Consider the following 23291-nt stretch of genomic DNA (forward strand, 5'->3'; position numbering starts at 1 on the left):
ACTGGTGTAAATGAATTAATTAAGAATGTAATTGCCCCATAAATGAAAGGGAATTTCAAGGGCAAGTGATAACTTTAATGCATTTAACGAAAAGTAACCTTTTTTTCGGGTGGTGTTGTTTAATAGGTGTTCAAAGATGACAGAGTCGTGGTTATAAAAGACAAATATCCCAAAGCTCGTTACCATTGGTTGGTTTTACCATGGGAAGCAATCTCTAGTCTGAAAGCGCTGAGAAGCCAACATCTGGAGCTTTTGGAACACATGCATGCTGTTGGAGAGAAGATGGTGCAGGACTATGCAAGCTCTGGCAGCACAACCTTTAGACTGGGCTACCATGCTATTCCTAGCATGAGGTAAGAAAAGCGTATTTCCACATCTTCATCCGTTGTTGAGAGGTCTTGCATTGCACCAAAGGCTAGATGAATCAAGCCACCTAGCCTAACAATTATAGACATACATTTGACTTGTCCTGACATGGGTGACTCAAAAGTTTCAGCGCTCCATCCATCATCTCCTTGTGTTTGCTTTGTTCGCCCTAAATTGGCAGGTTATGCCTAGATGTGGGTCCCTTTTTCACCTTGTCACTAGATTCAAGTTAGCCTGGCTGATGAGGGGTGTTACCCCGAAACCGGTCCCAGGATGCTTGTTTCCGGTCCAGGGTACACCTGGCTTGGCAGTTCAGGCTGGACTGTTCCCATGAGGAACAGGGTCAAGACTAATTTGCATATGGCTGGGTCCAAACTTGGGTGGCGAAGTGAGCTAAAGAATGGTGATGGGTTCAACCCAGACCTGTGACTGGGGTTGAGTGTCTGAAAGGTTTCAGCGCTCCGTCCATTATCTCCTTGTGTTTTCCGTGACACAATCTTCCATACTGTGTCGTTCCTAAATGCAGTCTGTCAGTATTCCTAACTGCCAAGGGAACCATCTCACTTTAAAAAGAACGTTTGTACCTCAGAAGAGCCTTGTCCTTGCAAGACCTCTGAACTGTGCTGCGTAGAATACTTTTATATTGTACTGCGCCAATTAATGTAGTTCGATTTTGGGAGGATGAGCTGCAGCAGTAATTTGTGTCCCCTTTTTGAATTTTACTAGTCAAATTTCACTTTTTGGAAACTCCTTATTTATCCTTTCTTTCCTTAGTTTTTCACTTGAAAAGTTTCAAGTATTTGTTTTCTTAAAAAATGTTGTCTGTTGTTGGTAATGTGCCAGTAGGAAAAGTCAGGTAATCTTGTCTATTTGTATGCCTTTACACTGTTCCAGACATTTCTGCAGAAATTGTGAGATTATAGCTCTGTGGGTTTCGAGAGAAAAGGAAAAAAAACAACCAACTATTCTTAAAATGCGTCTCTCAGTGTGTTGTCACTTCTATTCGGCACATCGCCATATACCCAAACATGGTTCTTTGTGAATCAGTGATGCATGGTTTCTTTTGACAGATGCAGGCTAGTCTTGTTGGATTGAACAGTTTGATGTGCAGTGTCTAGAGAAGTGTGTTCTGCAATATTGTTTGGAATACTGATAAGGCATTCAGTGGTGTTGTAGTCATTGGAACAGTGGTGTGTTGCATGGAGTTGTACGGCCTGGTGTTTTGTTGTGTGGAGTAGTGTGATGTGGTTTGTTGTGTTCCCTGGTTATTACCCCCATCCATCATTCACCTTTTCACCTTCTCAAATCATTCTTCTTTGTGGAGACTGGTTTCGGGTTAGCACCATGTTTGTGTCTCACAGTAAGTGGTTCAGTTTTAGGTCTTGCATAAGCAGCGCTTGCGCTGTCGCTTCGGGACATGCTATATTCAGGTATGGACTTGAAGCTTTGCCCATTTTCCGCCCATCTTTTCAATTGGCTCCTCTTACTGTCCTTTGTAAATGGTGGCTTTTTATTTGTGAATAGGCTTAGATAGTCCCTCCTTATTGCCTCCTTTTCTCCTTTAGTAACATCCCATGAAGACTGCCCCTCCTACGTGTGTTGTCACTGTGTATGTTTTAGTTACAGTCTGTGAGCACTATTTTCTTAACTGACTTTATTGCATGCACAACATTCTTTCCTGCAAATTGCAACCACTTGATTTTTAAAGCAGTGCAGCCGTGCTTTATCTTATCTTATGTTTTTTTGCTTCAAGAATGGCGGACGTTACATTAACACTGCTCACGCTATAATATATATTTTTTAAAGCAGAGCACCACGCCGCAATTTATTTCATTTATGTGTTTTAAAAAAATCCATGATTTGATCTTCTTTTACCAGCGTGGTACGCTTCATGTTCAGGAATGGCAGCTGCGCATTTATTTAGTTATGCACAACTTGCCCACTTGCCCTGCGCTTTAGGTTTTAGCACGGTGCCCGGTTTCATATTAGCGGCACTGGCGCATCTCTTTATGCTGCAGCACGGCACCCGCTTTTCAATAGTTAAGTCTGGTTTCTTTTAATCCGCGCTTTGTTTTCTTCCAACAGCTCTACGCGCTCCATGTTCATGAATGGCGGTCACGCATGTCTTTTGTTATGCGCAGCTCGCCCCCTGGCAGCACACAGTCAACAATGGCGGCAACGTGGCATCCCAGGTTACAGCCCCTCATTCCCGCACAGCACCGGGCGCCGAGCTTTTAGTTTTAGCACAGCACCCGCCTTCATATTAACAACGCATGCGCCGCGCTTGATGCTGCAGCAAGGCACCTGCTTTTCAATAGTTAAGTCTTGTCTTTTTTTAAATACGCGCTTTGTTCTTTTTTTTAACAGCGTGGCACGCTTCATTTTCGATGAATGGTGGCTGTGCATTTCTTTTTTTCTGCGCAGGTCTCCTACTGGCAACACACAGTCAATAAGGACGCCGCGCGGTCTCCCAGGTCACAGCCCCTCATTCCTGTCCCGAACCCAGGCGTCATGCTTTAGGTTTTAGCACGGTGCCCGCTTTCTTATTAACATCACGGGTGCCGCGCTTTATGCTGCAGCACAGCGCCCGCTGTTCAATAGTAATATTTAAGTCTTGTAAATACAAAACCTATTGCAATACAAATGTTTGTGTACTGTTGGTATGCGTGGCTCCCAAACATTTTCAAAGGCAATGAATTGTGCTACATTAGAAATTGAGATACTGAGCATATCACTTGCGATCATGCCATGCTTTTATTTAGGGAGCACTTTTCTAGCATACTGTATAGAAAATATACTTTTTTATTAGAGCTTTGAATTGTCTGCCGTGCTTAGCGCACAAGCCTGACGTATAGAAAAACAAGAACAAAACATAAACAGTTTAGATTTCATTTGTTTTACTTTTTTGTAAATAGCTTCTCTATTTTCCACGTGGTATGGCGGCTGTACACAGAGGCTTGTGGGGGTTCGTCAACACATATTCATCAGGGGTGAGTCTGAAGCTTGGTAGAGACTTCATTCACAGACCTGGTGGCAAGGGGCAAGCTGCTATGGAAGAGTAAACCAGCCTGCCTACTTTCTTCAGACTTAGTTGGCAGGCAGCACTGTGACAGTTAACAGTAATTGGCCTGGCAAATGAACAGCGATTAACCGACCTCATCAGATGCAATGGGAGTGACTCCTTTTATAGCTCATCCTGTTGTGTTTATTTATCCGCATTCTGGTGCTCAGAGTCCTGGATTAATCATAGGAAAGGCAAACTGCAAGTGACAGACTGCCAAGACTACAAGCATTTCCAATGCAATAGGTCTCGCATTACTGAACGTTTGAGCTATTGGTGTTGCAAATAACGTTTGTTAGATTTTATTTGGGTTAAAAATATTCCAGCAGTAACATAAGTAAAAAAAGAAAATACACAAAGCAAGGAAAGGGTGCAGTACCACAGGCTGTTACTAGGCGGCCTGTAGAGTTGTACAGGGACCCCTATTAGCTACATAAAGTACTTCATCTTTAATGCAATTAATAAAAGAAAGATTGTTGCTAAGCATACTTTTCCATGTGTTCAACGCCATACCTGGCTGAGAAATACTGGCTTTTCGGGGATGTCCAGGCATCCCTTTTGGACATGCCCTTAGATGGACTAGCCTCTTCGGTGACAAGTTGGATTCTGCTCTGGAAAGATTTAAGGACAGTAAGGCCACCTTGGTCGTTGAGGCTCACTATGGCTCCACGACAGCAGCAGTCTGCCTTACGCCCCTCCTGTGGCTATGGTAGGGGCTATCAGTCACGTCCATTTCCCCCTAGCCACCATGGGCAGCAGGCACAGTCATTTCATGGCCATGGTTACAACTCACACAAACCTCGTAGGAACCTGCAACAGAGGTTGACGAATCCATCCCCCACACCTGCAACCACAACTCAGAAGGCACTTTTGTTTGCCCTCATTGCAGCATGGGCACCCGGTTGGAGGCAGGATTCGTTACCTCCTGCACCAATGCGGGAAATGACTTCAGACAAGTGGGTGCATCAAATCGTCCAGTGGGGCAGTTGCTTCCCATTCCAACAGACCCCACCACCTTTGTCTCAGTTATCTGATTGGTTAACGGAGGACCACCTCTTACTGTTGTGACAGGAAGTATTGTCTTTTATGGCCAAAGCAGCCATCAAGAGAGTACCAGTATCATAAGAAGATCTTGGTTGCTATTCCCTCTACTTTCTTGTGCTGAAGAAGGATGGAGGTCTCAAGTTTCATATTAGACCTATGCCCTCTCAACTACTTCCTGAAGATGCTCACCTTGGTTCAGTTTTTATCTGCCCTCGACCCTGGAGACTGGGTGATAACGTTGGACTTGCAGGCCGCTTACTTCCATTTCCCTGTCCTTCCTACCCACAGACAGTATCTGCAGTCCCGGTAGGCAAGAGCATTTTCAGTTTGCTGTGCTCTCCTTTGGCTTTACTACCGCTCCTCAGGTGTTCACTAAGGTGATAGCGGTGGTTGCAGCACATCTGCAGAGCATTTGGGTACCAGTCTTCCCTACCTCGCTGTTTAAAGCGGGATCGCCCCAGCCAGCCATCTCCCACCTCCAGACTACAGCGATCCTCCTGCAGTGCTGTTGTTCACTATAAACCTGACTCCCTCTCAGACACTCTTTCATTGGAGCTGTTCTGGAAACAGTACAGTTTCCGGCTTATCCTCTTGAACAGCGAGTCCAGGGTATTCGGGCTATGATTATGATGTTTCAGCCTCTATTCTGGATTTCAGTGAAACTGACTTTGAGGCTACTGGGCCTCATCTCCTCCTTCCTGTTGCTAAAACATGTCTGTTGGCATATTTGGGCTTTGCAGTGGGACTGGAAGACTCAGTGGGCTCAGCATCACGGCAGTCTCTCCACTCTGGTCCAGATATTTTGGGGACTGCAAAGGCTCTGCAGTGGTGGGTCACTGAGCGTGATTGGGTAAGTGGCAGACTCCTCTCCCCCCACAACCCAGAGCTCACAATCTTGACAGATGTGTAGGAAGCTAGACTTCTCCCTGCAGATGTCCCCTCACTTTTTTTGCCCCATTTGAACTGCTAGATGCTGGTTTTCAACTCTGACAGTGCACTGAAGCCCGCTAACCAGGCTCCAGAGCCTGTGTTTTTCCCCCTAGAATGAAATGCTTAATTGTAACCCAATTGGCAAGAACTTCAGCATCTTTGTAAGTCCCTGGAAATAGTACCCCTGGTACCCAGGGCATGTATTATGGTACCCTAAGGGAAACAAACACTCAAACTGCATGCAGACCACCATTGCAGGATGCGTGAAATGGTGCAAACTCCCTGTGTTCCATTCCAAGGTACACTGCATATACTATATGTAAGGCACTCCTGCAGCAGGCCTTAGAGCCCTAAGGAAGGGTGCATTATATTATATGTGAGTGCCTATCTGCATGAGAAGATAGGCCCCTGTGTTGTCAAGTTCAATTACTAGATGTTGCAAGTGATCAGGCAGCCATCTTAAAGACATGTACTGGACACTGGTTATCATGAGTTACCCAGCTACATGATGGCTGCACTGAAACCTTTGGTGTTTGGTATCAAACACCTTGTCTTAATAAACCTGTACTGATGCCAGCACTAGATTTATTATGACATGCACCCAGATGGCACCTTAGAGGTGCCCCTGGAAAAATCTATTAGTCTTCTAGTGTGCTGGCTGACTGGTATCTCCCAGCCTGCCACCAGAGAGTGGTTTCTGATCCCTTGTAGGTGCGAACCCGCATTCTCAGAGGTCAGAAACAATGCCTGCTCAGGCGGATGGTGATCACAGCTCTTCGGCAGGATGTATAGTGAACTAGCATGTCAAGGCCAGAGGCTTCAAAGCCTCTGCCACCTTTGATATGTGACCTCAGCTTTACCCCAGACCTGAGAGAGTCCATTTGGCACCAGAGCAGGCAGGAACATTAGGTAGTCAGAAGGTGTGTTCACTTACAGGCTAGCCACACCCTTAAGGTAGGCCACCTGAGGTGAACAACAAAAGAAGGGTTTCACCATTTTAAATCTAGTGGAACTAGGAACTCTTTGTCAGGTTTATGCCCACTCTCCTGAGGAAGTGGTCATATAGTGGGTGTAGTCACCTCAGAGGTAAGTAGCACTTTGGCTACTACCCTATACTCCCCTCAACACCAATAAAGTCAGTATTTAGGGGTTCCCATGACTCCAGGATTCGTCTACTGGGAACTGAAGGAAGGACAAAGAAGAGCAGTCACCACGGGAACTGAGGACTTTACCACTACTTGGCGCAAAACCCTGCCTTGCTGCTGGAGCCTTAATAATTGCACCGACACGACTCGTCCAAAACCCGAACTCCTCCCAAAACTGTGGAGGACCGTCCAGCAACTTTAACAACCAAGCAGCGTCCCCCTTGAGGTGGAGGCACTACCCCCCTGCATCTTCAGGCATCAAAAGCTTCTGTCCAATAACCCGTGCTGTTGGCCATCGGGCCCACAGAAGGCTCAGGCTCTAGGTCAGCCCCGTCTCCATTAGCGAGTTTTGAGATGCTAGAGCCTCCAAGAACCCCCCAGCACGAATACCCCGACTACCTGGGCACTTACTCACAGCAAAGCTTGTTTGTGTCCAATCTGGACATCACCCCCACAAATACTTGCCTGCAAGTCGAAGGTTTTAGAGAGAGATGAGCTTGATACCGAGAGTGATCCTGTTCTGGTTCTTTTCCATCCTCTGCAGGTATACCGAGAACCGTGAGAGCCTCCAATCCTAAAGTGACCCACCAGCCAGCACCTCTGCACCCGAGCCCCTCGACCTGAGTGCACATCTTCTACCTGTGTCCCCTTGGCCTAGAAATCCCCATGAGCTGAGCCCCCACGGTGCGGGGGGAGGGGGTCCGCGGCGCCGCTGTGCTTGTGACGAGCTCAGCCTGTCATGACTCACAGTGGAGCTGTGTTCGTGACGAGCTGAGCTCGTCACGACCCCGCCCACTCATTAGTTCTTCCGCACAGGCGGGGAATTTATCGCGTGTGGGCGGGCCGCGGCCGTTATGATGAGCTCAGTTCGTCATGAGCACAGCTCCACTGTGACTCGTCATGAGCATGGAAGGAGTTAAGTACTAAAGTGTACTCTCTACAACTGTTTGCAGATACCTGTATGCAGTACATGTATTTTCCTTCCATATGATAACATTACCACGTTTGAGGCTTATTTCTCAAATCTGACAGCTTTGTTATTCAACTGTTTTTCTGTGTTAAAACAATAACGAACTAAGGTACCCGAAGATCTGGTGTCAAAATAATATATAAAATGTTGAGTAATTTTTCTAAATCGGCCACGGATTTCTTATTGAGGGTGTGTCTCATTTATTGGCTGTGTGTGTTCAACAAATGCTCAACACTCTCCTCTGGTAAGCCTAAACTGCTCGACCATGCTACCACAAATAGAACACTTGGGGATTGTTAAAACAATCCCTTGTAAGCAAATAAGGGTGGCCTGGACTTTCTGCATAGTGTACCTCGTTTTGGTACACTACATAGAAAACCAGTTTCCTACAAGATGCTTCACTTCTGGGTTGGGGCAGCCATCTCGGAGAAGTGGTGATCAGAGGATTATGGTCTCCAGCGGAGCCTTAGCTCCACATTAAGCTGTTGGAACTGAGAGTGATCTGATTGGTGTTGAAAGCCAAGGACGGCTCTAGGGCGATGCAATCTGTGCCACCGCATTGGGCGTTGACTTCAGGGGGTGCTGTGTTGTCAAATATATTGTGGGTTTAAAAGCACCTGATGCAGAGTCCCTTACCTCCAGCAGTTTTCAGGCAACAATAAAAATGTCAAGATAACAATGGTGATGAATCGACCTACTGAAGAGAGATAGAGTTTTGACTGGTGGAAGTTTTGACTCATCATAAAGTAGCGCAGAGGGTTAATATGCCTGCTGCAAAACACAAACAGATCACAGAAATACTTCAGTGGGTTACTGCTTTTGTCTGAGAGATGGTTTTGTTATTTGCAATTTATAAATGATATCTTAATATAGAACAGTGAGCTATTAACTGTCACCAAAGAGCTGCATGGAAAATGTAAGGTATAGGTTAGAACGTTATGATTTTTTCCCTAGTCTAATGTTGGGAAAAGGGTTAATTTGTCTAGAAATCAATTCTTATTAGTAAAGAAAACCCCAAAGCATGGTGGTACATTTTAAAGTCTGAGTTTGTGCTTCACCAGATCAAGCACTCTTACAGTATACTGCCTACCAGTATGAATGAAATGTGACTCCTATACCTTGTAGTCCTCTTTCTTAAGTAACATTTCTATTCGCTGATGTACAAACGTGCGATTCACTGTCTGTGTAATGTGTGTGTGATGTAAACTGCCCTGACGCCCTACACTGGTATGAGTAGCGCTATAAAACAGAAGAAAAGCATGTGAGAGAGAGTGGTTATGGATATTTGAGGGTCACAGTTTAAGGTTGTGAGGGAATTCATGGAGAAAGAAGTCATTTCGGGCACTAACAAGCATACTGAGCTCCAATAACGCTAAAGTCAGCCCTGTTGAATGCCTTTCTTCTTTCCATCAAAGGAATGCTGGTTCAGGTGTTCATAGACAACACTATCGCCATGTGGTATTTCAACAAGCAGAGCATGGTGGGTTCATGGGCCCTTTATCAAGAGGCTGTGTCTGGACATGCCTAGAGCATCAGGGTATTTTCCTGCTGGTTCAACATCTTGCGGCTTCTCTGAAAACCAGCGCAGACAATATCAGCTATTGATGCTGTGTGGATCACAAATGGCATCTCCATTCGGAAGTGGTGCAAGGTCTCCTCAGAGATGGCGGAGAACCTTAGTTGGATCTATTCACCAATGCGAGAATACGTAATGTCAGCACTTTTGCACAATGGAGCTTCCAATGTGGCTCTTGCTGAGAGATGCATTTTGTCTTGAATGGAGCCCAGGACTTCTGTGCACCTTCCTGCCGGTACTACTCCTGCCAGAGTTCTCAAGAAGATCAAGAATGACCAGGCCCAAATTATGTTAGTGACCCCGGGCTGGGCAGGGAGAGTTTGGTATCCCGAACTCCTGACCACTCTCCACCTACATGCATGGAGATTGAGCGGCAACAGTTTAGGGTGTTCGACCTCCCTCCTGAAGTGGGCGATGTCATCTTGGCAGCCAGGCATTCCTCCACGAAAATGATCTACGGCTGCCAATAGGACAAATTTGTTGTTTGGTGTGCATCCAGATCTGTTGATCCTTGTAAGTCTCCACCAAGGCTCGCGCTAGCGCCATGAGACCCTACGGTGATATGTGCGCTTAACAAGTTCCTCTGACTTGACTTGTCTGCACCCTTGTCTGAAGTTCTGCTGTTTGTTCTATTCCTAGCTCAGCAAGGTTTTGCTTTGGGCACATTTAAGGTGTACCTTTCTGCCATTTTTACCTTTCTGTGGTTGCCGGATCAACCTTCTTTGTTCAAGTCACCTGTCATGACTCATTTCCTTACAGGTTTACAACACGGTTCCTCCTGCACTGTTCATTATGTCCCAATGGGAACTGAAGTTAAGCTAAAACCTTCCTCATGTGCACACCTTATAAACTGGTGCACAGCAGCCCTCTAAGACTGCTGACCATCAAAATTGTCTTCCTAGGGCGATCTCATCTGCTAGGAGGGTTAGCGAATTGCAAGCATTTTCCATTGACGACCGCCCCCCAACCCCGGCACACTTTCTTCTTTCCAGGAAAGTCGGTTCTTAAAACCTGAGCATCCTTTTTGCCAAAGGTTGTTATACCTTATCATGTCTGGTAGACTATTATGCTGCCTACTTTCTTCTTCCCGCTTCATCCTACCAAGGCAGAGGAACGTCTCCACCGTCTGGACCTGAAAAGAGCTCTGTCTTTTTATATTGATTGCACCAAAGATTTCCAGGCAGATGATCAACGCTCTGTTTGTTTTATGGGTGCGAAGAAAGTCAAAGCAGATCACAAAAGGATCATCTCCAGATGGTTTGTTCTTTGTATTAAAATCTGCTACACACTGGCTAAAAAGCAGCACCCTGAGGGCTTAAGGGCTCATTCTACCAGAGTTAAAGGTGCATCCACTGCGATGGCGAGAAAGTGTTCTCATTTCTAGATATCTTTCAGGCAGACACATGGGCATAGCTGCACACGTTTGCCAAACATTGCTCCCTAGACAGTCGGCTTCGGTACGTTGGGCATTTTCACTGCTCAGCCCCCCAGGACTTCTTTGTGTAACACAGTCCACAGACCCAACTCCGGGGAGATATTGCTTTGGTATCTATTCTGTGGTAAGGAATCTGTGGCTAGAAGTCTCTTATCAGATGAACATGTTACTTACCTTCAGTAATGCCTTATCTGGTAGAGATTCTATCTAGTTGCAGATTCCTGACTGATCCTCCCCTTCTATGAACTGTATGTCATTTACTATTGAAGAGGTCCTTCAGGACCTCACTTGGCAAACTAGTCATTCCTCCTCAGCTAGGCTCTGTGTGTCTGGTGCAGAAAAATAAGGACTGAGGTCAGTACACAGGGTGGCGCCCATGCTGAGCCGCACAACGCAACCTACCTGCGCACAAGTGGGATTGCTCAAAAATTTCCAAATCCAGTCTGACGCCTGGGGAATATTCTAAGGTAAGGAACCTGCGGCTATATAGCCTCTATCAGATAAGGCATTATCAGAGGTAAGTAACTTGTTTTTCTTACGTCAAAATGCATCCCTATGTCAAAAATTGGTGCAAGGAGTAATTTCAAGCCAAAATATAGCACATAATGCAAGATTTGCATTTTATGTAATTTCACATAATTTTTCTTAAATTTCGCACACACTTCTATTTTATTCATTAGATTCAGGAACCCTTGGGGTAAAGTATGCGTTTGTTAGACTTATTCAGTGACTCCTGAATTATTCTACTTATCATGGGACATGTGTACTGTCCAATGCTAATACTTTAGGGAGATGGATTGAATTTAAAGGAATGTGATATGAATATTTCTTCATAATGTGCTGTTTTGGTCCTCCAGCCATGTTCATCTACACGTGATCAGCCAGGACTTTGATTCCCCTTGCCTTAAAAACAAGAAGCATTGGAATTCATTCACTACTGAATACTTCTTAGAATCTCGAGGTAAGGGTTGGTCTATTTCCTAGATTCCCTGTCTGTTGTCTGGTAAGAGAGTGCAGTTTTGCTTATTATTTAAATGTCGCTGTTTAAAATCTAATTGATTGTGTAATCCCTGCAGAAATGTGCGGTTTGGTTTAGATGTTTCACCCATATGCGCTGAGGAACTGCTTTCCAGACCACAGTTTCATGTATATCTTTGGAAGTTTTTAAATTTAAAAAGAAACCTTTTTGATAAAATCAAGTTCAAGTATTTATTTGGGGATTTTTGGGGGGCCTTTATGTGTGAGGTAAGCAACAATACTACTAGAAGGTTAGAGAACTTTCTTCAATCGCTAGTTATATTCTCATCAACCATCTTTATACTTTGCCATCGAAGTAAAAATACATAAATGATGCACTATACAATCACGAACAAAAATGTAATTAGTTAGTGCACTTAGTCCTGTCTCCTCATGCTGTCACCCAAGATTTACTATGCAGTACATCACAATTAGCTCAACTCGTCACTGCCTAGGATTGAAGGAGCATGAGCTCTTCACATGGAGCAGTATTAATGGCAATACATGGACCGTATTATATGGGTAGGGCACACTGTCCCTGATTGTGCCGCGGTGCACCTTTCAAAGGATGCTCTGGGGAAACCGGATGTGTTATTGCAGGTAATACGCTGTCACAAGGGCAGACACAAACACGTGGCTGCCCTGGGTCAGCGTATTTGTGAATGGTGCGGCCGTTTGAAGGAGCTGTTTCATCTTTCACAGAGCTAGCAGCACCGCACCTACACTGTAAGGGGGACACGAAAATCCCCTTGCATTGAGTTACTGCGCCCACCTGCAGGAGGATGTGTGGGGGGGGGGAGGTTTCATGGGACCCTATTTCCCCCCCCCCCCTTTAGCAGGGTAATGGGTCGTTCCCTCAATAGCGTGTGGGTGTCCCCCAGACATCCACCTGCAGGCTGGCACTGGCCCACACAGGGGGGTGCCGCCTGCACTATGAGAGCGGATCTTCAAACAGCTGCTCCACCTTTCCCTGAAGCGCCCGGGGCGACAGTGAGTTGGCGACTGCGCTCAGGAGGCATCGCATTATCTGCAATAGAGCCCACTGTTTCAGTTTTCACCCCGCTCCCCCTGATAAATGTGCGTTGTGGTGCTAACAGGGAGAGTGTGCCTTATCTGTAATACAGCTCTAGTTGTTCAATCCAATTTGTTCACATACATGTACGCTCGCTGTAGGATTATACGCATGTGTTTGTGCTTGATAGCATGCAATCAGAATTTCCACACTATTGCAATCACTGGACTGCATGCATGTTGTGGGGTGCAGGTTTATTCAACCTGTATTGTGTGTTAAAGTGTATCGACTCTTAACACGTTTTCTCATTCTTTTGTATGAAGTAATTTCTGCTTCATTATTTGTGACCAGACTCACTCAGCAGTATGTGCTACACTTTGTTCACACTGTGGTCTCAATATTGAGGTTTTCCCGTGTTCGCACAAGTCTGCTCAAATTGAAATGTAGTTCACAGCCGTACACAGTTGTGAAAAGGATACAGTTTCATGGTTACACTTTTTATAGTAAGGTTGTTTGTATGACTTGCTTTTTCATATCAGTATTGTATGACAAACACACAAAAAACTTCTTAATAAATAATAACATGCTTTGGGACATGTCTTGAGTTAAAAAAATATATAATTTGCACACAAAGTCCTATGTATGATTTGCTCACAAGTTTGTGTTCTCTTTAACAGTTGCAAGAACATGGGTTAATGGAAGAATATATGTGATAAGGCTGGAAACTGAGAAGATTCATGGTCTGTGAACATAAAGAAGGGAAACAAGCATATAGTCAAAGGGTGGTGTGTAGCACTAGTAGTGTTTATAAACGGTGTTAAGAGTAATCTGAGCGGAAATCAAACTGAATAAAATAGAATTTAATTTTCAAAATAAATGTAATTTAATTGGTTGCCAGTCACTGGAAGCCTCCATCCGTAGTTTGTTTGGCTCCCTGCCCACAATACAAACAATGCTGTAATCCAAGATTTTGCCCATTTCTGTTTCATGACAATGGTTTAAACAAATTACCTTTTGGGTGAGACCCAAGAAGGCATTCCGATCTCTACTGAGTACTATACTAGTAAGACAGCGACACTGGTCTAAATGGCGATGAACTTCGTTTGTATTGCATCCTGCAGAGCTTGGTGCTTCAGATACTGCCTGTAATGTGCTCCACGTCATGCCCGTTTTGACTATCGTTCATTCTTTTTTCCCCTCCAGATGTTATTGAGATGGTTAAGCTCAAAGGGCAAGTTACAGTAAAAGACGGCACCTCGGAGCTCCTGAAAGCTCCCCTCAGATGTCACATGTGCAGACAGCAGCAGTCCACCATTCCAGAACTTAAAGCTCATCTGAAGATGCATCAGTGACCGTGATGATGCTGGGGTGCAGGCTCTTTCCCGCTGGGAGAGCGCCCTGAGACTGTAGACTTTATTTGATTGATCTACTCAATACAAAGTGATTCAAAATGTTTGTCCCTCCACCTACTTAATATCCCCAAGATATTTTGTATGGCTTGCATCAGGTAGAAGATATTTAATCCAGATTACCTTGTCAAAGTACGTTACAGTAAAGAATGACCGTCGCTCAAAACTAGATGCCAAAATAAGTAAAGTGCTTGGTTTTAGTTTACTTTTTTTTTTTTCTTTGTCTTCTTTCTTACTTTTTCTGTGTTTTTTGTTTTTGTTAGTGGGGTGGTTTTTGTACTTATTTTCCTGTTTGTTCATATACTTCAACTTGCAAAGCTTCAAATGTATCCTCCACCCGGGTTCTATGGCCTAGACATGAGTGACTTGGTCTGTGTCCATCTCACGATTGAAAAATATGTAGAGGTGGAGAGCAATATTAAACAGAGTCCTTCAAATCATGAACAAGAACACCATGTTTGTTTTGGTAAGGTTGGACAGAGTTCTATTTGTTGTTTAAACCCCCCCCCCCCCGCAACAAAAGGCACCATTATTTAAAGCGTACATCATAGTCAAAAAATAAGGCCAAAGGAAAATGTGATCTTTTGTGCAAGAACAAATTAGCCATTCCTTTCTTTTGAAAGCCTGTGAAATATATACAAAACACTGGGAGTACTGTAGCACGCGGTATTGTTTTTTAGCTTACTATTGTGTTAATAAAGGCTACTGGGGATGGCAAGACACTGAGAAGCCTTTCTATGAAGTTAATGCCTAATGTACAAATTCATTTTATAGGTCAGAGCTGTTTGGTGGCTTATGTAATCTGTAATAAACTACATTGCTGTATTACCATCATAAAGAGCTTGTTGGTTCTGCATGCTATTAACGGTAGTTGTGAGGTTTGCCACGCCACAGTTTAATGCTTAAAAACAAAATTTGACTCTATACATTGCTCATAACATTTTTGCGTAGTCTAATTCTTCAGTAAAATGGGAAATTCCTTCAAATAAATTATTAAACATCTTTTGAGGTGGAACCACGTTTTTTAGTTGTGCAATAGTGACATCTCTCTGTAGGGACATCACTAGGAGTATAGGAGAGGGTGATGAAAAGCCAGGTCTCATGTCATTCTCTTGGCAATGATAGTGCAGGTTTCCATACAGGAAGAAGGGACTGCCGCAGGTTTTTTTTTTTTAATGTGATTCTAGTGAGAAACTGAGTATGCTGCCACTTGATCCACTCCACCTGTGTGTGTGTGTGTGTGTGTGTGTGTGTGTATGCACTTTTCATGTGTGCTTGAAGTGAAAATGCCGAGTGAATTCTTTGAGTTGGTGTGTGAGGAAAGCGGCTGAGGGGGCTGCCAGACAGGGGATCCGAGATGCTTGACTTTTCAGATTTGATTTTGGTTCTATATCACTATCAACTATTCCACTTGATAAGTTATTTGAGTATTGTTGAATTTTCTGTGGTGGGAAGCACCAAAAATACTTTTGAGACTTTGTATGTGTGATGCATTTTCTTGGGGTTCTTGGACAGTTACTGGTTACTCTGCACTGTCTTGTGTGGTTACTGTTGTTGACTACTGGTACCTCAAGTCCACATAATGCACTCCATTTAGATAGACAAGATAATAATGTTGCGCTCTTTTTAAGTTAAAGCAAACACTCAAGGTATATTGTAACTGCCCATACAATAAAGTTTATTCAGTGCCTTAGCTATAAATGGTCAAATAAACTTAATTAACAAATAGGTAGGTAATTTATAAATTGGATACAACCGCAAAAGTTGTTACTGGTTAGGCGTGGTAGGCAATAGATTTTCTGTAACATCTCAAGGATCTTCGTAAATACATGGGATAATATTTTCTCAGTTTTTACCCCTCATGGAATATAGATTTGTGTATGGTGTACAGATCCTAGGACCCTGGATCAAAATCTGGTACTTGCCCTTTATTGTCAAATGATTTTATACAGATCTGCCCACTACCCTAATCTACCATGGTTTGCCTTTCTCGTCCTAATTTCTCACCTGGCTACCATTGTAAGCCCTTCTTGCCCTCATTTGTTTCCTTTCTCTCCCATACGTTTTTCTTTATTGAGCAAGCAAACCCCACTACAGCTCCATCCGACTGTGTCCATTCTTTTCTTATCTACCAATTCTTTTCTCATCTTCTCCCTTGCCAGACAGCTCTACTAAATCTTTTGCTCACCTATGGTACCTTTCCTCTCTCCTTCAAGAACACTGTTGTAGCGTGACGGTAGCAAAATGAAACATTACACAATGCTGGGGATCCAGACTTTGCCCTACTCTCAATCAGTGGTGCAAAGATATGGACATGGCGGAAAAATCAGTATATATCCACCGAGGGTGTCCTAAAAAATGGATGAAGGTCTGGGGAGGCTGGAATGCTTTTCGGGGCAATATATGTGAACCCCCCCCCCCCCGCCCCCATTAGAAGAGTTCGAGTCTGATACTAGTGAATGAGCACATTTTACTGAATGCTCTCTTTTGTACGTACTTTTGGGAATCACTTGGGCGCATGGGATTGGACTGATAGGTCTGTACTTTGGAAAACGAAAGAATGAATATCTGCACAATGCTGAATCTATGTCTTTACCTCATGTGAACTGTACTGTCATTGTAACGCTATGCAAAATGTTCAATAAAAATAGTTTAAAAAAAAGAACACTTATACAATTTCCAAAAATTCCTTTGTGCTCTCTAAGGGCTTAATTATGAGTAGGGCTCCCGGTTTTAAGGTATTTATTTTTTCTACATTTCCGTCTGTATTTATCCATATTTATTTGTTTGCTAATTTTGTCTGTATTTATCCATTTCTATTTTGTGTTTTCTGTATAAATGAAGCTTCCATGGGTATTTTTCCACATTTATTTGACTGATTAAATGTACATTCGCATTTGAATGTCCAAAAGGTTTCAGCAGTATACAGTGCAATAGCATTATCTGAAAACACTTGCATTGCAAAATAGCATAAATAACTGTAGATCTGCACTTAAATAAGCTTAATTAGAAAATGTATTGTCTTTTTTCATCTGCCCTACCTCTCAATCTATACACTTACTGACCTGGCACTCATGATTGACAGTGGAAAAAAACATCCAAAGAAGACATATTTTCCGTATTTTTTTGTTTTTAAAAATAAATACAGACAGGAAAAAATAGTTTTCTGTCTGTATTTATCTGTAAAAATCAGTAAAAACGGAAAACTGGGAGCCCTAATTATGAGTCTGGTAGTCCACGGGCTGCCAGACTCATGGGAGCGCGGTGGCGGCAGTCTCCCAACTGTCCTATTACGATTACGGAGGTCGGGCCACCATTACCTTGCCAAAGCCGCCAGGGAACCACCGTTCGGCATTAAGGAGGCATCGATTTGCTTGCCACACATATTAGGAGTTTCCTCTCCGCCATGGTTTTCATGGCAGTTCCTCCTCCATGAAAACCCTGGCGGAGAGAGAACAAAGGGGGCCCCACAGGGCCCCCTGTGCCTGTGCACCCTGGGGTGTATGTGGGGGGCTTAACATGTGCCCCCATGTGTGCACGCACCCCAGTTCCTGCACGGCATGGACCTTTCAGTCCATAATGTGCAGGAACTGTTTTAGCGTTCCCATTGCGGTGCCCATTTTAGAGCCACTGCCGTGGGAACGCCCCAAAAAAGCCCCCCAGGCAGGAGGAAACTGCTAATCTGCAGTTTTGGCGGTGCGGCGGCCCGAAGTGTCCTCCCATACCCTTATTCTTTTTTCCTTTCTAAACACTTGAAGTGCACCAATTCACCCTTCTTTGCCTTTTATTATTTGGTTCCGCTTGTACAGTTGCATTTACATCCTGCCAGTTCTACTGAAAGTACTATTCTCACTTTTAAGTATGCCTATCACACCAAGTTCTTCTAACTTTGCTGCATTTGACACAGTAAATCATGCTATCCTGTTACCTACTTTGTCCTCTCCCTTTCAAACATTGTGGTATCCTGGTATTCTTATCTTTCTCAGCATACTTATTTTCTCTTTTGGGGCAAATTATTATTCTCGGCTGTTCAGCTTCTTTATGGGGTATAAAAGGGATCCATTAAAAAAATCTCTGTATTCAGTTTTTGCAGAGAAAAAGCAAACACTATAACATAATCCCCCCCCAACTTCTGAAAGCAGGTGAGCAAGTATATAACAGCCATTGTATAAGTCTTCCTATAAGTTGGACTGGAGCACAACACAACGCAACAGCCGAGCAGTTCACATCAACACCAAAGCACGACACTTTGTTTTGTGGCTTGAGCCGGAAACACCCCCCCTTTCATCCCCCCCCCCAGAACCGTACCTCCCACTTTTTCTCACTCACTTTCTTCCCTCACCTCCATCCAAGAAGGACCCTAGACCTTCTCAAATTTGTGTGGACATTCTCTTGCTTGATACATCAATTTCTCCACCTCCACACACCAATCCATGCCTTCTTTCCACTCCTGTATGGTAGGCAAAGTTTGCGCCCCCAGTATTTAAGTAGATCCTCCGGACTGGGACCTGCTTCGGTCCTATTCCGACTCAATACATTCTTCCACTCGGACTCCAAGACCTGTGCAAGGCCTTTCCTTATCGACATCATTGGCACCAGAAGGCTATCAGTGATGATTTCAGAATCACAGACACAGAACTGACTTTGGCCCCATCTCTGCTGATGTTACACTATGAAATTACAAAAGCACATCCAATTGCTATAGAGCCTGGCACTGACCCATGCCTGTAACATGGCGGAACTGCCAGCAGAGGCTCCATTATCTCTTTGCTCTGACTCTGAACAAAGGATGGTGATAATGATGGTGGGCATAGAGATGGTTCTCTTTCCCCTCATTACTCAGGTGACAACTTTTACATCAACTTACAATTTGTGATGCCAGTAGGCCTGCCATTTTCCCTCAGGCAGGATTTTACTCACCACTGGGGTCCTCAATGGAAGAAAGTGCCCCCCACTGGAGTGGTTGTCCAGCAGACTGCTGAGGTCCTTGATTTACACCTGCCTCAGTCGAGACCAAACAGAACTTAATTACAGCAATTTTACAGCTTGAACCAGGTAATTTCTGAGCCTTTCCTCCCTTTAACAAGGCCTTTACTGATAACTTGATGGCCACTTGGTCACAGCCTTGTTCCTGTCCACCGCTGAACAGGCAGATGGCCAGACATCACAAACAGGTTCCTGGTGATCTTGATTTTCTTACTCAACATCCTACTGTAATGACCTTCGTGAAGTAGGCTTCAGCCGGTAAGGAGAGTCCCGATTCATTTCCCACATCTCCCCCAGATCCAGTCCAAGAGGATTGAGGCTAATGGCTGGCGTACATTTTCCTCTGCCATCCTAGCATTATGGTCAATTAATACTGTCTGCCTATTGGGTCACTGCACACTTACTCTGTGGGACATGGCCAGTCAGATGTTGTCAACGACCCCAGAAAACATTATGGCCTCCCTGTTTCAAATAAGACACATACAAATATGTGATCAGCATTGGCTTTGATACTACCGATTGCCTGGGGAGGGCAGTCAGTACCAATGTTGTGCTTCGACAACACACGTGGATGCGCTCCTCAGCATTTTCGGGGATTTACACATTTCTGTAATCGATATGTATTTTGATGGTTGTCGCCTTTTGGTGAAGAGGCAGCTTCAGCATTAGAGCGCTTTGAGGAGAGTAGAGCCATGCATACTCTCTGGGTCTTTGGACCCTTGCTAAGCAGTTTCCACACCAATTCAGAGGCCATTTCAAAGGGGTTGGCATATAGAAAAAAACAGTGTCCCCAACCAGAACATCAGTCCATGGGTTTGGGTATGCAGGCAACACGCAGGCCAGCAGAGGCATCAGTCCTCCATTCCCCCTCCCCTTCTGCAACAGCCACCAAGCAGCTTCTGTTTGCCCTCAGTGCACATGCCCATCCCGTGGGAGGCAGGTTTCAACATTTCCTCTCAGGGTGGCGATCCATCACAGCCACCACATAGATTTCACAAATCTTTCAGCATGGCTATGCCCTACCTTTTCTTTTTGCCCCATCAAACATTCCACCTATGTCAGAGAGAATTTCAGAAGAACACCTGTTCATTCTTTTACAGGAGGTGTAACTGTCACTGTCCAAGGGTGCTATTGAGAGGGCACCGGCATGGAAAGAGGAGAAGGTTGTTAATTCCTACTGCTGAAAAAGGATTTGGTCTCTAGCCTATTTTGGTCCTTGTGTCATTGAAGGCCTTTGTGCAGAAGGACAAATTCAAAGTGCTCACTTTGGCCAAGATCGTATCTGAGGGTGTGTAAAGTGAAACAAGAAACTGACATCAACACACATGGGTGGTGCTCACATGCACCTTCACTTTGGGGGGTGGTACAGAGACACACATTGCCACCTACCGGGTTGCTGGAGCACTGCTGAGAAAAGTTTCCGGATCCAGTCTGACAACTAGGGAATATTCTAGGGTGAGGAATCTGCAGTTAGATAGAACATCTACCAGAAAAAGAATTACTGAAGGTTAGTAACTTGTTCTTTTTGATCTCAAGATAGCAAACAAATGGATACAAAGTGAAAAAAAATCAGGATGTTAGCTCTTCACCACATTTTTCCCAAGCTACATCAAGAGGAAATTGAAATTACCTACAGGATGCATATTTTCACATTCCAATTCAATGAAGCATCTGAAATTCCTAACATTTCTGATGAAAGCAATCACTACCATTACTGGGTCTTCTAGTTGGCCTGAAGTCAGCCGCGAGAACCTTTTCTGAGTGTATGGTAGTAGTGGCAGCATACCTGGGGAAGCAGAAATTATTTTCCAGTCCCTATCTAGATGGCTGGCTAATCCAATCTAGATACACCATCCATGTGGTGACATCCACTTTGTGATACTGAAATTTCAAAAAAGGTATGGGATAAATACATCAAAAGTTTGCAAAAACCACTTCCAAACTGGCTCCCAAGATGCAGACGTTGAAACTAGAATGTACCAACTAGAAACAGCTGAAAAGAAAAAGGGCTCATGAGACATATTAACTGGAAATCAGAGACAATCATTTCGAAAACAAAAGTGGTCAGTACTTCCTGGATAAGCTGGACAATGAGCAAAACATGTGAAGACATATAATAATTTACAGAGGTGTAACTGCTATGGTTCACTTTTCAGTCTGAAGTATACATCTGTGGCCATTTTTACATACTGCTATAGCACCCAGGTGAATAAAACATGGAATAGGACTGTGAACACACTCTTCATGGCTGTCACATGCAGAACAGCTTATCCCCTGGTGTGCTGGCACAGTTGAACTTCTTCAAGGTCAAAGGGACCATTCTGAGATGGGCACAGAAAGCTGAACCATTCAAACACCAAGACACTCAAATCCTGCTATCTCAGGATAGTAAAGCCACTACTCCAATCAAATGAAAATCCCTCAAGTTAGCCATTGACTATCTTAAATCAAAGCACATCCAGTACAGATAAGGTCAGCCTTTCTACCTGTTTTTCCTGAATGCTAATCAACAGTCTGTGTACTCTCCAAAGGAGGCGATTAAACTACTCGACCTCGAGCCAAACCCAGGAGAGACCACTATTCTGAGAAGATGGGACCAGAATTGCTGTCACAATGCTTGAAGAGGGCCAAGAACCAAACGTTATTCAGAAAAAGTTCTGAACATTGAGCTTATCCCAAAAACTGTTTGACTGTTGCCTGATGAAGGTGCCCGCCATTTGAACTACCAATCCCAAAATGTACCGACCCTGTGGAACTTGATGAATGATCCTTACTCCCGGAAGTGACCTTTGATGAGCTGATCTCCTACACACCTATTGAGGCATGATGCATTTGCAAGCACCATTTCACTGCACCTTCTAATAGAGGTAAAACTAAATTTGGGTGCCTTCATTTCCCGGTCATCCAGAGAGTTTGCATCACAAAGTTGTGAACAAATTGTTCTTTACTTGTTTTATATCAAATGAAGTGCAATTTATACTTCCTAAGAACAATATTACGTGCAGATTTCATGAATTCACAAGAATTTACTTGGGCCTGTTATATCAACGCATTTTCCCATAGACACAGAGGGCCATATGTAGGAAGCCCAATACCGGTCGGTAACGGCCGATTTTCGGTAAATATCCCGTTACCGACCGGTATTCAGGCTTTTGGTATGTAGGGGGCACATTTCAGGATTCGGTAATTTACCGAATCGGTAAAATTACCGAATCGGTAATTTTACCGATTCGGTAAATACCGAATCCTGAAATGATATGTAGGGGGAGTGTGTGGTTGTTGTGGGGATTCGTTATTTACCACCAACTAAAAGTTGGTGGTAAATGACGATTAGCTGGAAAAAGCATTTTTTGCACTTTGAAGTGTGCAATGTGGCAGACATACATGCCCTTAGGGCATGTATGTGTGCCACATGTGCACACATGCAGGAATCAGGGGTGCAACAGGGTGTCACTGTGACACCCTGCCACCTTTGATTGTGCTCCCCCCATTACCGAATCGGTATTTACCGATTCGGTAATGGTAACTGGCTTCCCATTGATTCCTATGGGCCTCCTGGCCCATAGGAATCAATGTGAAGCCAGTTACCATTACCGAATCGGTAAATACCGATTCTAAATTACCGACCCATTCCGAATCGGTAAATATTATCGATGGATTACCTACATATCATTTACCACTTCATAAATACCGAATCGGTAAAATTCGGTATTTATGAAGTGGTAAATGTTAGCCTACCTACATATGGCCCAGAATGGATAAAACACTTTGATACATCAGGTCCTCAGTCCCTTGTTAAAGAGATCACTAACATACATTTGACAATGGATCTGCTTTTGGCTTTTCACCATAAACCAGCACCAGGCAACCCCGACTTTCTTACACAGCAACCTACGCCCGAGAGCTTTGTGGTACATGCCTCCACAAGCAAGGTGGCTCCTAGCTCCTTCCCAACCACCCCACCTGATTGTGAGTCAAAACCATCAAAACTTATTGAAAATGTATGTTCTCATCTACAAGCCTTGCTCGAAGATCTGTCAGCATCAGCTGCCTCGTAGGCTGCTACTCACATGCTCTATGGGACACAGTGCTCCAAAATTAGCCTGCTGTCCTGCAACACCTTTGGGTATCCCTCACCCATGCTATTCAGGATGGATGTGACACAACAAAGTTTGTCATCTGCAGTAGCTTGGACCCAACTGACCGCTTAGGTGGGGCAATTAGAAAAAGTGTAGCACTTTGGTGCCATGCCTGGATGAGATTTATGGGCTTCTCTGAGGAGGTTCAGACATCTTTAATGGTCATGCTATTTAATAGATGTTGTCTTTTCTAAGAGAGAG

General features: G+C 44.1%; 1 protein-coding gene across 3 annotated transcripts in view; it reads left to right on the forward strand.

The window, feature by feature from the left end:
• Nucleotides 1-16634, forward strand: part of APTX (aprataxin) — a 168734-nt gene extending 152100 nt beyond the window's left edge. For 2 of the 3 annotated variants that reach the window (XM_085641088.1, XM_085641089.1), the window contains exons 6-8: nucleotides 127-353; nucleotides 11385-11488; nucleotides 13760-16621. In XM_085641088.1, the coding sequence (XP_085497214.1) occupies nucleotides 127-353; nucleotides 11385-11488; nucleotides 13760-13908 (480 nt within the window). In that variant the 3' untranslated portion in view covers nucleotides 13909-16621. Of the gene's footprint in view, nucleotides 1-126; nucleotides 354-11384; nucleotides 11489-13759 lie in introns of all 3 variants that reach the window. The other variant, XM_085641090.1, reaches the window with a different exon arrangement.
• Nucleotides 16635-23291: the final 6657 nt, after the last annotated feature.

Source organism: Triturus cristatus, chromosome 2_2 (genome assembly GCF_964204655.1).
Source record: "Triturus cristatus chromosome 2_2, aTriCri1.1, whole genome shotgun sequence".
Classification (NCBI taxonomy): domain Eukaryota; kingdom Metazoa; phylum Chordata; class Amphibia; order Caudata; family Salamandridae; genus Triturus; species Triturus cristatus.